Consider the following 17,754-nt stretch of genomic DNA (forward strand, 5'->3'; position numbering starts at 1 on the left):
TACACAATACACCAATAATACACACAATACACCAATACACCAATAACACACACAATAACACAACACAATACACCAATAATACACAATACACCAATACACAATACACCAATAATACACAATACACCAATAACACACAATACACCAATAATACACAATAATACACACCAATAATACACAATACACCAATACACAATACAATAATAATACACCAATAACACAATACACCAATAATACACAATACACCAATAACACACAATAACCAATAATACACAATACACCAATAATACACAATACACCAATAATACACACAATACACCAATAATACACAATACACCAATAACACACAATACACCAATAACACACAATACACCAATAACACACACTACACCAATAACACACAATACACACACAATACACCAATAATACACACAATACACACAATACCAATACACACAATAACCACACAATACACCAATAATACACAATACACCAATACACACAATACACCAATAATACACAATACACCAATAATACACAATACACCAATAATACACAATACACCACACACAATACACCAATAATACACAATACACCAATAACACACACCAATAACACAATACACCAATAATACACAATACACCAATAATACACAATACACCAATAACACAATACACACAACAATAATACACACTACACCAATAACACACAATACACCAATAACACACAATACACCAATAATACACAATACACCAATAACACACACAATACACCAATAATACACAATACACCAATAACACACAATACACCAATAACACACAATACACCAATAACACACAATACACCAATAATACACAATACACCAATAATACACAATACACCAATAACACACAATACACCAATAAACACACAATACACCAATAATACACAATACACCAATAATACACAATACACCAATAATACACAATACACCAATAATACACAATACACCAATAATACACAATACACCAATAATACACAATACACCAATAATACACAATACACCAATAATACACAATACACCAATAACACACAATACACCAATAACACACAATACACCAATAATACACTATACACCAATAATACACTATACACCAATAATACACACTACACCAATAATACACTATACACCAATAATACACAATACACCAATAATACACAATACACCAATAACACACAATACACCAATAACACACTACACCAATAATACACTATACACCAATAACACACACTACACCAATAACACACATACACCAATAATACACAATACACCAATAATACACAATACACCAATAACACACACTACACCAATAACACACACTACACCAATAATACACCAATAACACACAATACACCAATAACACACACTACACCAATAATACACAATACACCAATAATACACAATACACCAATAACACACAATACCAATAACACACTACACCAATAACACACAATACACCACTAATACACCACTAATACACACAATACACAATAATACACAATACACCAATAATACACAATACACCAATAACACACAATACACCAATAATACACAATACACCAATAATACACAATAATACACCAATAATACACAATACACCAATAACACACAATACACCAATAACACACAATACACCAATACACAATACACCAATAAACACAATACACCAATAATACACAATACACCAATAATACACAATACACCAATAATACACAATACACCAATAACACACAATACACACTAACAATAATACACAATACACAATAACAACAATACACAATAACACAATACACCAAATAATACACACTATACACCAATAATACACAATACACCAATAACACACAATAATACACCAATAATACACAACAATACACCAATAATACACAATAATACACCAATAATACACAATACACCAATAACACAATACACCAATAATACACAATACACCAATAATACACAATACACCAATAATACACAATACACCAATAATACACAATAATACACCAATAATAACACAATACACCAATAACACACAATACACCAATAACACACAATACACCAATAATACACATACACCAATAACACACAATACACCAATAATACACAATACACCAATAATACACAATACACCAATAATACACACACAATACACCAATAATACACAATACACCAATAACACACAATACACCAATAATACACAATACACCAATAATACACAATACACCAATAACACACAATACACCAATAATACACAATACACCAATACAATACACCAATAATACACAATACACCAATAACACACAATACACCAATAATACACACAATACACCAATAACACACAATACACCAATAATACACAATACACCAATAACACACAATACACCAATAATACACAATACACCAATAATACACAATACACCAATAACACACAATACACCAATAATACACAATACACCAATAATACACAATACACCAATAATACACACAATACACCAATAATACACACAATACACCAATAACACACAATACACCAATAATACACACAATACACCAATAATACACAATACACCAATAATACACAATACACCAATAATACACAATACACCAATAATACACAATACACAATACACCAATAACACACAATACACCAATAATACACAATACACCAATAATACACAATACACCAATAATACACAATACAATACACAATACACCAATAACACACAATACACCAATAACACACAATACACCAATACACACAATACACCAATACACAATACACCAATACACCAATAACACACAATACACCAATAATACACAATACACCAATAACACACAATACACCAATAATACACAATACACCAATAACACACAATACACCAATAATACACAATACACCAATAATACACAATACACCAATAACACACAATACACCAATAAACACACAATACACCAATAACACACAATACACCAATAATACACAATACACCAATAACACACAATACACAATAATACAATACACCAATAATACACAATACACCAATAACACACTATACACCAATAACACACAATACACCAATAATACACAACTACACCAATAACACACAATACACCAATAATACACAATACACCAATAACACACAATACACCAATAACACACAATACACCAATAATACACAATACACCAATAACACACAATACACCAATAACACACAATACACCAATAACACACAATACACCAATAACACACACACTACACCAATAATACACAATACACCAATAATACACAATACACCAATAATACACAATACACCAATAACACACAATACACCAATAACACACAATACACCAATAATACACAATACACCAATAACACACAATACACACAATACACCAATAACACAATACACCAATAATACACCAATACCAATAACACACAATACACCAATAACACACAATACACCAATAACACACACATACACCAATAATACACAATACACCAATAACACACAATACACCAATAATACACAATACACCAATAATACACAATACACCAATAACACACAATACACCAATAACACACAATACACCAATAATACACCAATAACACACAATACACCAATAATACACAATACACCAATAATACACAATACACCAATAACACACAATACACCAATAATACACCAATAACACACAATACACCAATAACACACAATACACCAATAATACACAATACACCAATAACACACAATACACCAATAATACACAATACACCAATAACAATACACAATACACCAAATACACAATAACACACACAATACACCAATAATACACAATACACCAATAATACACAATACACCAATAATACACAATACACCAATAATACACAATACACCAATAAACATACACCAATAATACACCAATAATACACATACACAATACACCAATAACACACAATACACCAATAACACACAATACACCAATAATACACAATACACCAATAATACACAATACACCAATAATACACAATACAATAATACACAATACACCAATAATACACAATACACACAATACACCAATAATACACAATACACCAATAATACACAATACACCAATAACACACAATACACCAATAACAACACAATACACCAATAACACACAATACACCAATAACACACAATACACCAATAACACACAATACACCAATAACACACAATACACCAATAATACACAATACACCAATAATACACACAATACACCAATAATACACAATACACCAATAATACACAATACACCAATAATACACACAATACACCAATAATACACAATACACCAATAATACACACAATACACAATAATACACAATACACCAATAACACCAATAATACACAATACACCAATAATACACAATACACCAATAATACACAATACACCAATAACACACAATACACCAATAATACACACAATACACCAATAATACACAATAACACCAATAATACACAATACACCAATACCACACACACTACACCAATAATACACAATACACCAATAATACACAATACACCAATAACACACAATACACCAATAATACACAATACACCAATAATACACAATACACCAATAATACACAATACACCAATACACCAATAATACACTATACACCAATAACACACAATACACCAATAATACACAATACACCAATAACACAATACACCAATAATAATACACACCAATAATACACCAATAATACACAATACACCAATAATACACACAATACACCAATAATACACAATACACCAATAATACACAATACACCAATAATACACTATACACCAATAATACACTATACACCAATAACACACAATACACCAATAATACACAATACACCAATATACACAATACACCAATAATACACAATACACCAATAATACACAATACACAATAATACACAATACACCAATAATACACTATACACCAATAATACACAATACACCAATAATACACAATACACCAATAACACACAATACACCAATAATACACAATACACCAATAATACACAATACACCAATAATACACAATACACAACAATACACAATACACCAATAATACACTATACACCAATAACACACAATACACCAATAATACACACTACACCAATAATACACACAATACACCAATAATACACAATACACCAATAATACATACACCAATAACAACAATACACCAATAATACACAATACACCAATACTATACACCAATAATACACACAATAATACACAATACACCAATAATACACAATACACCAATAACACACAATACACCAATAATACACAATACACCAATAAACACACAATACACAATAATACACCAATAACACACACTATACACCAATAATACACAATACACAATACACCAATAATACACACAATACACCAATAACACACAATACACCAATAACACACACAATACACCAATAACACACAATACAACCAATACACAATACACCAATAATACACACAATACACCAATAATACACAATACACCAATAATACACCACACAATACACCAATAATACACAATACACCAATAACACACAATACACCAATAACACACAATAACCAATAATACACAATACACAATAATACACAATACACCAATAATACACAATACACCACACAATACACTACACACCAATAACACACACACTATACACCAATAACACACAATACACCAATAATACACAATACACCAATAATACACAATACACCAATAACACACACTATACACCAATAATACACAATACACCAATAACACACAATACACCAATAATACACACAATACACCAATAACACACTATACACCAATAATACACACAATACACCAATAATACACACTACACCAATAATACACTATACACCAATAACACACAATACACCAATAACACACAATACACCAATAATACACACTACACCAATAATACACACAATACACCAATAATACACAATACACCAATAACACACAATACACCAATAATACACAATACACCAATAATACACAATACACCAATAACACACAATACACCAATAATACACAATACACCAATAATACACAATACACCAATAATACACTATACACCAATAACACACAATACACCAATAATACACACTACACCAATAATACACACAATACACCAATAATACACAATACACCAATAATACACAATACACCAATAACACACTATACACCAATAATACACTATACACCAATAACACACACAATACACCAATAATACACAATACACCAATAACACACAATACACCAATAATACACAATACACCAATAACACACACACTATACACCAATAACACACAATACACCAATAATACACACTACACCAATAATACACAATACACCAATAATACACACAATACACCAATAATACACAATACACCAATAATACACCAATAACACACAATACACCAATAACACACAATACACCAATAACACACACACTATACACCAATAACACACAATACACCAATAATACACCAATAACACACAATACACCAATAACACACAATACACCAATAACACACAATACACCAATAACACACACAATACACCAATAATACACAATACACCAATAATACACACACTACACCAATAATACACAATACACCAATAACACACAATACACCAATAACACACAATACACCAATAACACACAATACACCAATAATACACTATACACCACTAATACACCAATAACACACACAATACACCAATAATACACAATACACCAATAACACACAATACACCAATAACACACAATACACCAATAACACACAATACACCAATAATACACTATACACCACTAATACACCAATAATACACACAATACACCAATAACACACAATACACCAATAACACACACAATACACCAATAACACACAATACACCAATAATACACAATACACCAATAATACACACAATACACCAATAACACACAATACACCAATAACACACACAATACACCAATAACACACAATACACCAATAATACACAATACACCAATAATACACACAATACACCAATAATACACAATACACACAATACACCAATAATACACAATACACCAATAATACACAATACACCAATAACACACAATACACCAATAATACACAATACACCAATAACACACAATACACCAATAATACACAATACACCAATAACACACAATACACCAATAACACACAATACACCAATAATACACACAATACACCAATCATACACTATACACCAATAATACACACAATACACCAATAACACACTATACACCAATAATACACAATACACCAATAATACACACAATACACCAATAACACACAATACACCAATAACACACAATACACCAATAACACACAATACACCAATAATACACTATACACCAATAACACACAATACACCAATAATACACTATACACCAATAACACACAATACACCAATAACACATAATACACCAATAATACACACAATACACCAATAACACACAATACACCAATAATACACAATACACCAATAACACACTATACACCAATAACACACAATACACCAATAATACACTATACACCAATAATACACACAATACACCAATAATACACAATACACCAATAACACACACAATACACCAATAATACACACAATACACCAATAACACACAATACACCAATAACACACTATACACCAATAATACACACAATACACCAATAATACACAATACACCAATAACACACTATACACCAATAATACACACAATACACCAATAACACACAATACACCAATAACACACAATACACCAATAATACACACAATACACCAATAACACACAATACACCAATAACACACAATACACCAATAATACACAATACACCAATAATACACAATACACCAATAACACACAATACACCAATAATACACAATACACCAATAATACACACTACACCAATAATACACAATACACCAATAACACACTACACCAATAATACACAATACTCCAATAATACACAATACACCAATAACACACAATACACCAATAACACACAATACACCAATAACACACAATACACCAATAACACACACTATACACCACTAATACACACAATACACCACTAATACACACAATACACCAATAACACACAATACACCAATAACACACAATACACCAATAATACACACTACACCAATAACACACAATACACCAATAATACACAATACACCAATAACACACAATACACCAATAATACACAATACACCAATAATACACAATACACCAATAATACACAATACACCAATAATACACAATACACCAATAATACACAATACACCAATAATACACAATACACCAATAACACACAATACACCAATAATACACAATACACCAATAATACACACAATACACCACTAATACACAATACACCAATAACACACACAATACACCACTAACACACAATACACCAATAACACACAATACACCAATAATACACAATACACCAATAATACACACAATACACCAATAACACACAATACACCAATAACACACAATACACCAATAATACACAATACACCAATAACACACAATACACCAATAATACACAATACACCAATAATACACAATACACCAATAATACACAATACACCAATAATACACAATACACCAATAATACACAATACACCAATAATACACAATACACCAATAACACACTATACACCAATAATACACAATATACCAATAACACACTATACACCAATAATACACAATACACCAATAACACACAATACACCACTAACACACAATACACCAATAACACACAATACACCAATAATACACTATACACCAATAATACACAATACACCAATAATACACAATACACCAATAATACACACAATACACCAATAATACACAATACACCAATAATACACAATACACCAATAATACACTATACACCAATAATACACTATACACCAATAATACACTATACACCAATAACACACAACACACCAATAATACACAATACACCAATAATACACAATACACCAATAATACACAATACACCAATAATACACTATACACCAATAACACACAATACACCAATAATACACAATACACCAATAACACACAATACACCAATAATACACAATACACCAATAATACACACAATACACCAATAATACACAATACACCAATAACACACTATACACCAATAATACACACAATACACCAATAACACACAATACACCAATAATACACACAATACACCAATAACACACAATACACCAATAACACACAATACACCAATAATACACAATACACCAATAACACACAATACACCAATAACACACACAATACACCAATAATACACAATACACCAATAACACACAATACACCAATAACACACAATACACCAATAATACACAATACACCAATAACACACAATACACCAATAACACACAATACACCAATAACACACAATACACCAATAACACACACAATACACCAATAACACACAATACACCAATAACACACAATACACCAACAACACACAATACACCAATAATACACAATACACCAATAACACACTATACACCAATAATACACACAATACACCAATAACACACAATACACCAATAATACACAATACACCAATAACACACAATACACCAATAACACACAATACACCAATAATACACACAATACACCAATAATACACAATACACCAATAATACACAATACACCAATAATACACAATACACCAATAACACACTATACACCAATAATACACACAATACACCAATAACACACAATACACCAATAATACACACAATACACCAATAATACACAATACACCAATAACACACAATACACCAATAATACACCAATAATACACAATACACCAATAACACATAATACACCAATAATACACAATACACCAATAATACACAATACACCAATAACACACAATACACCAATAATACACAATACACCAATAATACACTATACACCAATAACACACACAATACACCAATAATACACAATACACCAATAATACACTATACACCAATAACACACACAATACACCAATAATACACAATACACCAATAATACACAATACACCAATAATACACAATACACCAATAATACACAATACACCAATAATACACAATACACCAATAATACACAATACACCAATAACACACAATACACCAATAACACACAATACACCAATAACACACAATACACCAATAACACACAACACACCAATAATACACAATACACCAATAATACACAATACACCAATAACACACAATACACCAATAATACACAATACACCAATAATACACACAATACACCAATAATACACAATACACCAATAACACACAATACACCAATAACACACTATACACCAATAACACACTATACACCAATAACACACAATACACCAATAATACACAATACACCAATAATACACACAATACACCAATAATACACAATACACCAATAACACACAATACACCAATAACACACTATACACCAATAACACACTATACACCAATAACACACAATACACCAATAATACACAATACACCAATAATACACACAATACACCAATAATACACAATACACCAATAATACACACAATACACCAATAATACACAATACACCAATAATACACACAATACACCAATAATACACAATACACCAATAACACACAATACACCAATAACACACTATACACCAATAACACACAATACACCAATAATACACAATACACCAATAATACACACAATACACCAATAATACACACAATACACCAATAATACACAATACACCACTAATACACAATACACCAATAATACACAATACACCAATAATACACAATACACCAATAACACACAATACACCAATAATACACAATACACCACTAATACACCAATAATACACCAAATACACACAATACACCAATAATACACACACACGCCACATTGCATTAACACATAGACACAAAACACACACACACACATAATACACTTCTAACAAACAGACACGCATCACAACAACACAGGAACAGGAAGTGTTCTTACGGAGGGTTCTCTCCCAGAGCGGTTCCCTTGTGCTTCAGCACCATGTCAGTTCCGTACATGTTGAACATCCTATAGGGGTTCACCGAGACCAGGATACTACCTATATATGTCTAGAGACAGAGAGATACATGTTGACCAGGATACTACCTATATATGACTAGAGGGTTCACTGAGACCAGGATACTACCTATATATGACTAGAGGGTTCATTGAGACCAGGATACTACCTATATATGTCTAGAGGGTTCACTGAGACCAGGATACTACCTATATATGTCTAGAGACAGAGAGGTACATGTTGACCAGGATACTACCTATATATGTCTAGAGACAGAGAGATACATGTTGACCAGGATACTACCTATATATGTCTAGAGGGTTCACTGAGACCAGGATACTACCTATATATGTCTAGAGACAGAGAGGTACATGTTGACCAGGATACTACCTATATATGACTAGAGGGTTCACTGAGACCAGGATACTACCTATATATGTCTAGAGACAGAGAGATACATGTTGACCAGGATACTACCTATATATGTCTAGAGACAGAGAGGTACATGTTGACCAGGATACTACCTATATATGTCTAGAGGGTTCACTGAGACCAGGATACTACCTATATATGTCTAGAGGGTTCACCGAGACCAGGATACTACCTATATATGTCTAGAGACAGAGAGGTACATGTTGACCAGGATACTACCTATATATGTCTAGAGACAGAGAGGTACATGTTGACCAGGATACTACCTATATATGTCTAGAGACAGAGGTACATGTTGACCAGGATACTACCTATATATGTCTAGAGGGTTCACCGAGACCAGGATACTACCTATATATGTCTAGAGGGTTCACTGACACCAGGATACTACCTATATATGTCTAGAGACAGAGAGATACATGTTGACCAGGATACTACCTATATATGTCTGGAGACGGAGAGGTACATGTTGACCAGGATACTACCTATATATGTCTAGAGACAGAGAGATACATGTTGACCAGGATACTACCTATATATGTCTAGAGGGTTCACTGAGACCAGGATACTACCTATATATGTCTAGAGACAGAGAGGTACATGTTGACCAGGATACTACCTATATATGTCTAGAGGGTTCACTGAGACCAGGATACTACCTATATATGTCTAGAGGGTTCACTGAGACCAGGATACTACCTATATATGTCTAGAGACAGAGAGGTACATGTTGACCAGGATACTACCTATATATGTCTAGAGACAGAGAGATACATGTTGACCAGGATACTACCTATATATGACTAGAGACAGAGGTACATGTTGACCAGGATACTACCTATATATGTCTAGAGGGTTCACCGAGACCAGGATACTACCTATATATGTCTAGAGGGTTCACTGACACCAGGATACTACCTATATATGTCTAGAGACAGAGAGATACATGTTGACCAGGATACTACCTATATATGTCTGGAGACGGAGAGGTACATGTTGACCAGGATACTACCTATATATGTCTAGAGACAGAGAGATACATGTTGACCAGGATACTACCTATATATGTCTAGAGGGTTCACTGAGACCAGGATACTACCTATATATGTCTAGAGACAGAGAGGTACATGTTGACCAGGATACTACCTATATATGACTAGAGGGTTCACTGAGACCAGGATACTACCTATATATGTCTAGAGACAGAGAGATACATGTTGACCAGGATACTACCTATATATGTCTAGAGACAGAGAGGTACATGTTGACCAGGATACTACCTATATATGTCTAGAGGGTTCACTGAGACCAGGATACTACCTATATATGTCTAGAGGGTTCACCGAGACCAGGATACTACCTATATATGTCTAGAGACAGAGAGGTACATGTTGACCAGGATACTACCTATATATGTCTAGAGACAGAGAGATACATGTTGACCAGGATACTACCTATATATGACTAGAGACAGAGGTACATGTTGACCAGGATACTACCTATATATGTCTAGAGGGTTCACCGAGACCAGGATACTACCTATATATGTCTAGAGGGTTCACTGACACCAGGATACTACCTATATATGTCTAGAGACAGAGAGATACATGTTGACCAGGATACTACCTATATATGTCTAGAGACAGAGAGGTACATGTTGACCAGGATACTACCTATATATGTCTAGAGACAGAGATACATGTTGACCAGGATACTACCTATATATGTCTAGAGACAGGTTCACTGTTGACCAGGATACTACCTATATATGTCTAGAGACAGAGAGGTACATGTTGACCAGGATACTACCTATATATGTCTAGAGGGACTGAGACCAGGATACTACCATGTCTAGAGGGTTCACTGAGACCAGGATACTACCTATATATGTCTAGAGACAGAGAGATACATGTTGACCAGGATACTACCTATATATGTCTAGAGACAGAGAGATACATGTTGACCAGGATACTACCTATATATGTCTAGAGACAGAGAGGTACATGTTGACCAGGATACTACCTATATATGTCTAGAGACAGAGAGATACATGTTGACCAGGATACTACCTATATATGTCTAGAGACAGAGAGGTACATGTTGACCAGGATACTACCTATATATGTCTAGAGACAGAGAGATACATGTTGACCAGGATACTACCTATATATGTCTAGAGGGTTCACTGAGACCAGGATACTACCTATATATGTCTAGAGACAGAGATGTACATGTTGACCAGGATACTACCTATATATGACTAGAGACAGAGAGGTACATGTTGACCAGGATACTACCTATATATGACTAGAGACAGAGAGGTACATGTTGACCAGGATACTACCTATATATGACTAGAGGGTTCACCGAGACCAGGATACTACCTATATATGTCTAGAGACAGAGAGGTACATGTTGACCAGGATACTACCTATATATGTCTAGAGGGTTCACCGAGACCAGGATACTACCTATATATGACTAGAGACAGAGAGATACATGTTGACCAGGATACTACCTATATATGTCTAGAGGGTTCACTGAGAACAGGATACTACCTATATATGTCTAGAGACAGAGATATACATGTTGACCAGGATACTACCTATATATGTCTAGAGACAGAGAGATACATGTTGACCAGGATACTACCTATATATGTCTAGAGACAGAGAGATACATGGTGACCAGGATACTACCTATATATGTCTAGAGGGTTCACTGAGACCAGGATACTACCTATATATGTCTAGAGACAGAGAGATACATGTTGACCAGGATACTACCTATATATGTCTAGAGACAGAGATAAATGTTGACCAGGATACTACCTATATATGTCTAGAGGGTTCACTGAGACCAGGACACTACCTATATATGTCTAGAGGGTTCACTGAGACCAGGACACTACCTATATACTGCCTCTGATCAAGAGAACATCCCTGGTCATCCCTACTGCCTCTGATCAAGAGAACATCCCTGGTCATCCCTACTGTCTCTGATCTGGCAGACTCACTAAACACACATGCTTGGTTTGTAAATGATGTCTGAGTTTTGGAGTGTGCCCCTGGCTATCCGTAAATAAATCAATAATAAACAATATGCTGCCGTCTGGTTTACTTCATAAAAGGAATTTCAAATTATTTATACTTTTACTTTTGATACTTTAGTATATTTAAAACCAAATACTTTTAGACTTTTACTAAAGTAGTATTTTACTGGGTGACTTTCACTTTAATTTGAGTCATTTTCTATTAAGGTATCTATACTTTTACTCAAGTATGACAATTGGGAAATTTTTCCACCACTGCACGCACACACACACACACACACACACACACACACACACACACACACACACACACACACACACACACACACACACACGCACGCACACACACACAACCACACATTCCACTAATAACACACACAACAGGATCCTAGCTATACGTCTGTACAGGGGGATAGAGGGACATGTGTGAATGTTATCAGTTTATCAGGTAATGTGCGTACAGTGTCCAGTGAGTTGTTAGTAAACTCACATAGATGATCTCCCTCTCAAACCTCTTCTTCAGGTTGAGCAGCACAGATCCATCAGACAGCTCCCTGGAACAACAGAGAGACCCGCTGAAATAGCAGCCTCCGCATCCTTTAATAAATAAGGCTGTTGTGTTGTGTTGTGTTCTCACTCCAGCTGCGTCATGTCCTCTACTCCGTCTTCCTCTGGCTGCTCCCGGTACACCATGCTGGGCAGGCTGCGGATGGAGTACATCTACACAGAGACACAAAACATCGCAGTCAGTACCACTTATCATACCGGTATTACCTTATCGTACCAGTATTACCTTATCGTACCAGTGTTACCTTATCGTACCAGTATTACCTTATCGTACCAGTATTACCTTATCATACCAGTATTACCTTATCATACCAGTATTACCGGTATTACCTTATCGTACCCGTATTACCGGTATTACCTTATCGTACCAGTATTACCTTATCGTACCAGTATTACCGGTATTACCTTATCGTACCAGTATTACCTTATCGTACCAGTATTACCTTATCATACCAGTATTACCTTATCGTACCAGTATTACCTTATCGTACCAGTATTACCTTATCGTACCAGTATTACCTTATCGTACCAGTATTACCGGTATTACCTTATCGCACCAGTATTACCGGTATTACCTTATCGTACCAGTATTACGTATTACCTTATCGTACCAGTATACGGCATTACCTTATCGTACCAGTATTACCTTATCATACCAGTATTACCTTATCGTACCAGTATTACCAGTATTACCTTATACCAGTATTACCTTATCGCACCAGTATTACCGTATTACTTATACCAGTATTACCTTATCGTACCAGTATTACCAGTATTACCTTATCGTACCAGTATTACTGGTATTACCTTATCATACCAGTATTACTGGTATTACCTTATCATACCAGTATTACCGGCAGGGTAGCCTAGTGGTTACGTTGGACAAGTAACCAGTTGCAAGTTCAAATCCCTGAGCTGACAAGGTACAAAGTATTCTGCCCCTGAACAGGCGTTAACCCACTGTTCCTACCGTCATTGAAAATAAGAATTTGTTCTTAACGACTTGCCTAGTAAAAATAAAGGTAAAATTACCTTATCAATTACCTAATATTACCAGTATTACCTTATTGTACCAGTATTACCTTATTGTACCAGTATTACCAGTATTACTTATCGTACCAGTATTACCTTATCGTACCAGTATTACTACTTATTGTGCCAGTATTACCTTATCGTACCAGTATTACCTTATGTACCAGTATTACCTTATTGTACCAGTATTACCTTATCGTACCAGTATTACCTTATTGTACCAGTATTACCTTATCGTACCAGTATTACTTATATTGTATTACCAGTATTACCTTATCGTACCAGTATTACCTTATTGTACCAGTATTACCTTATATCGTACCAGTATTACTATATTGGCCAGTATTACCTTATGTACCAGTATTAATTATTGTACCAGTATTACCTTATTGTACCAGTATTACCTGGTATTACCTTATTACCTTATTGTACCAGTATTACCTTATCGCACCAGTATTACTATATTGTACCAGTATTACCTACTCGTACCAGTATTACCTTATGTACCAGTATTACCTTATCGTACCAGTATTACTATATTGTACCAGTATTACCTACTTACCAGTATTACCTTATTGTACCAGTATTACCTTATGTACCATATTACATATTGTGCCAGTATTACCTATCGTACCAGTATTACCTTATTGTACCAGTATTACCTTATCATACCAGTATTACTATATTGTGCCAGTATTACCTTATTGTACCAGTATTACCTTATTGTACCAGTATTACCTTATTGTACCAGTATTACCTACTATGTACTAGTATTACCTTATTGTACCAGTATTACCTTACTGTATTACCAGTATTACTATATTGTAGCCAGTATTACCTTATCATACCAGTATTACCTTATTGTACCAGTATTACCATATCATACCAGTAGTACTATATTGTACCAGTATTACCTTATCGTATCAGTATTACCTTATTGTACCAGTATTACCTTATCATACCAGTATTACCTTATCATACCAGTATTACCTTATCATACCAGTATTACCTTATCATACCAGTATTACCTTATCATACCAGTATTACCTTATTGTACCAGTATTACCTTATTGTACCAGTATTACCTTATCATACCAGTATTACCTTATTGTACCAGTATTACCTTATTGTACCAGTATTACCTTATCATACCAGTATTACCTTATCGTACCAGTATTACCTTAGCGTACCAGTAGTACCAGCAGTACCTCATCATACGAGTACTACCAGTAGTATGTGTTTGTGAATGATAGAGTGTGTTTGGTTTCATCATTTCAGGTCACAACTTGCAGACTTGTTTACGTGTTGCTGTGCGTTTTGTTGCCAACCTTACTTTGCTACCTGACAACTTTACGGTTTTTACTTTTTAATTACCGTTTATATTTTTTGTTTTTCCCTTCGCTCAACTTTTTTTCATTCAACTTTTTTACGCCGGAC

The 17,754-nt window shown here is 33.8% G+C and overlaps 1 protein-coding gene across 1 annotated transcript in view; it reads right to left on the reverse strand.

The window, feature by feature from the left end:
• LOC135568149 (unconventional myosin-XV-like) overlaps positions 1-17,530 on the reverse strand; it is a 40,695-nt gene extending 23,165 nt beyond the window's left edge. The window contains exons 1-4 of the mRNA XM_065015120.1: positions 17,498-17,530; positions 15,356-15,438; positions 15,209-15,272; positions 11,177-11,286 (exon numbers count right to left, since the gene is read on the reverse strand). Of these exons, the coding sequence (XP_064871192.1) occupies positions 11,177-11,286; positions 15,209-15,272; positions 15,356-15,438; positions 17,498-17,530 (290 nt within the window). The remainder of the gene's footprint in view (positions 1-11,176; positions 11,287-15,208; positions 15,273-15,355; positions 15,439-17,497) is intronic.
• Between the last annotated feature and the right edge of the window lie 224 nt (positions 17,531-17,754).

The sequence above is a fragment of the Oncorhynchus nerka genome, unplaced genomic scaffold, assembly GCF_034236695.1.
Source record: "Oncorhynchus nerka isolate Pitt River unplaced genomic scaffold, Oner_Uvic_2.0 unplaced_scaffold_1679, whole genome shotgun sequence".
Taxonomy (NCBI): Eukaryota; Metazoa; Chordata; class Actinopteri; order Salmoniformes; family Salmonidae; genus Oncorhynchus; species Oncorhynchus nerka.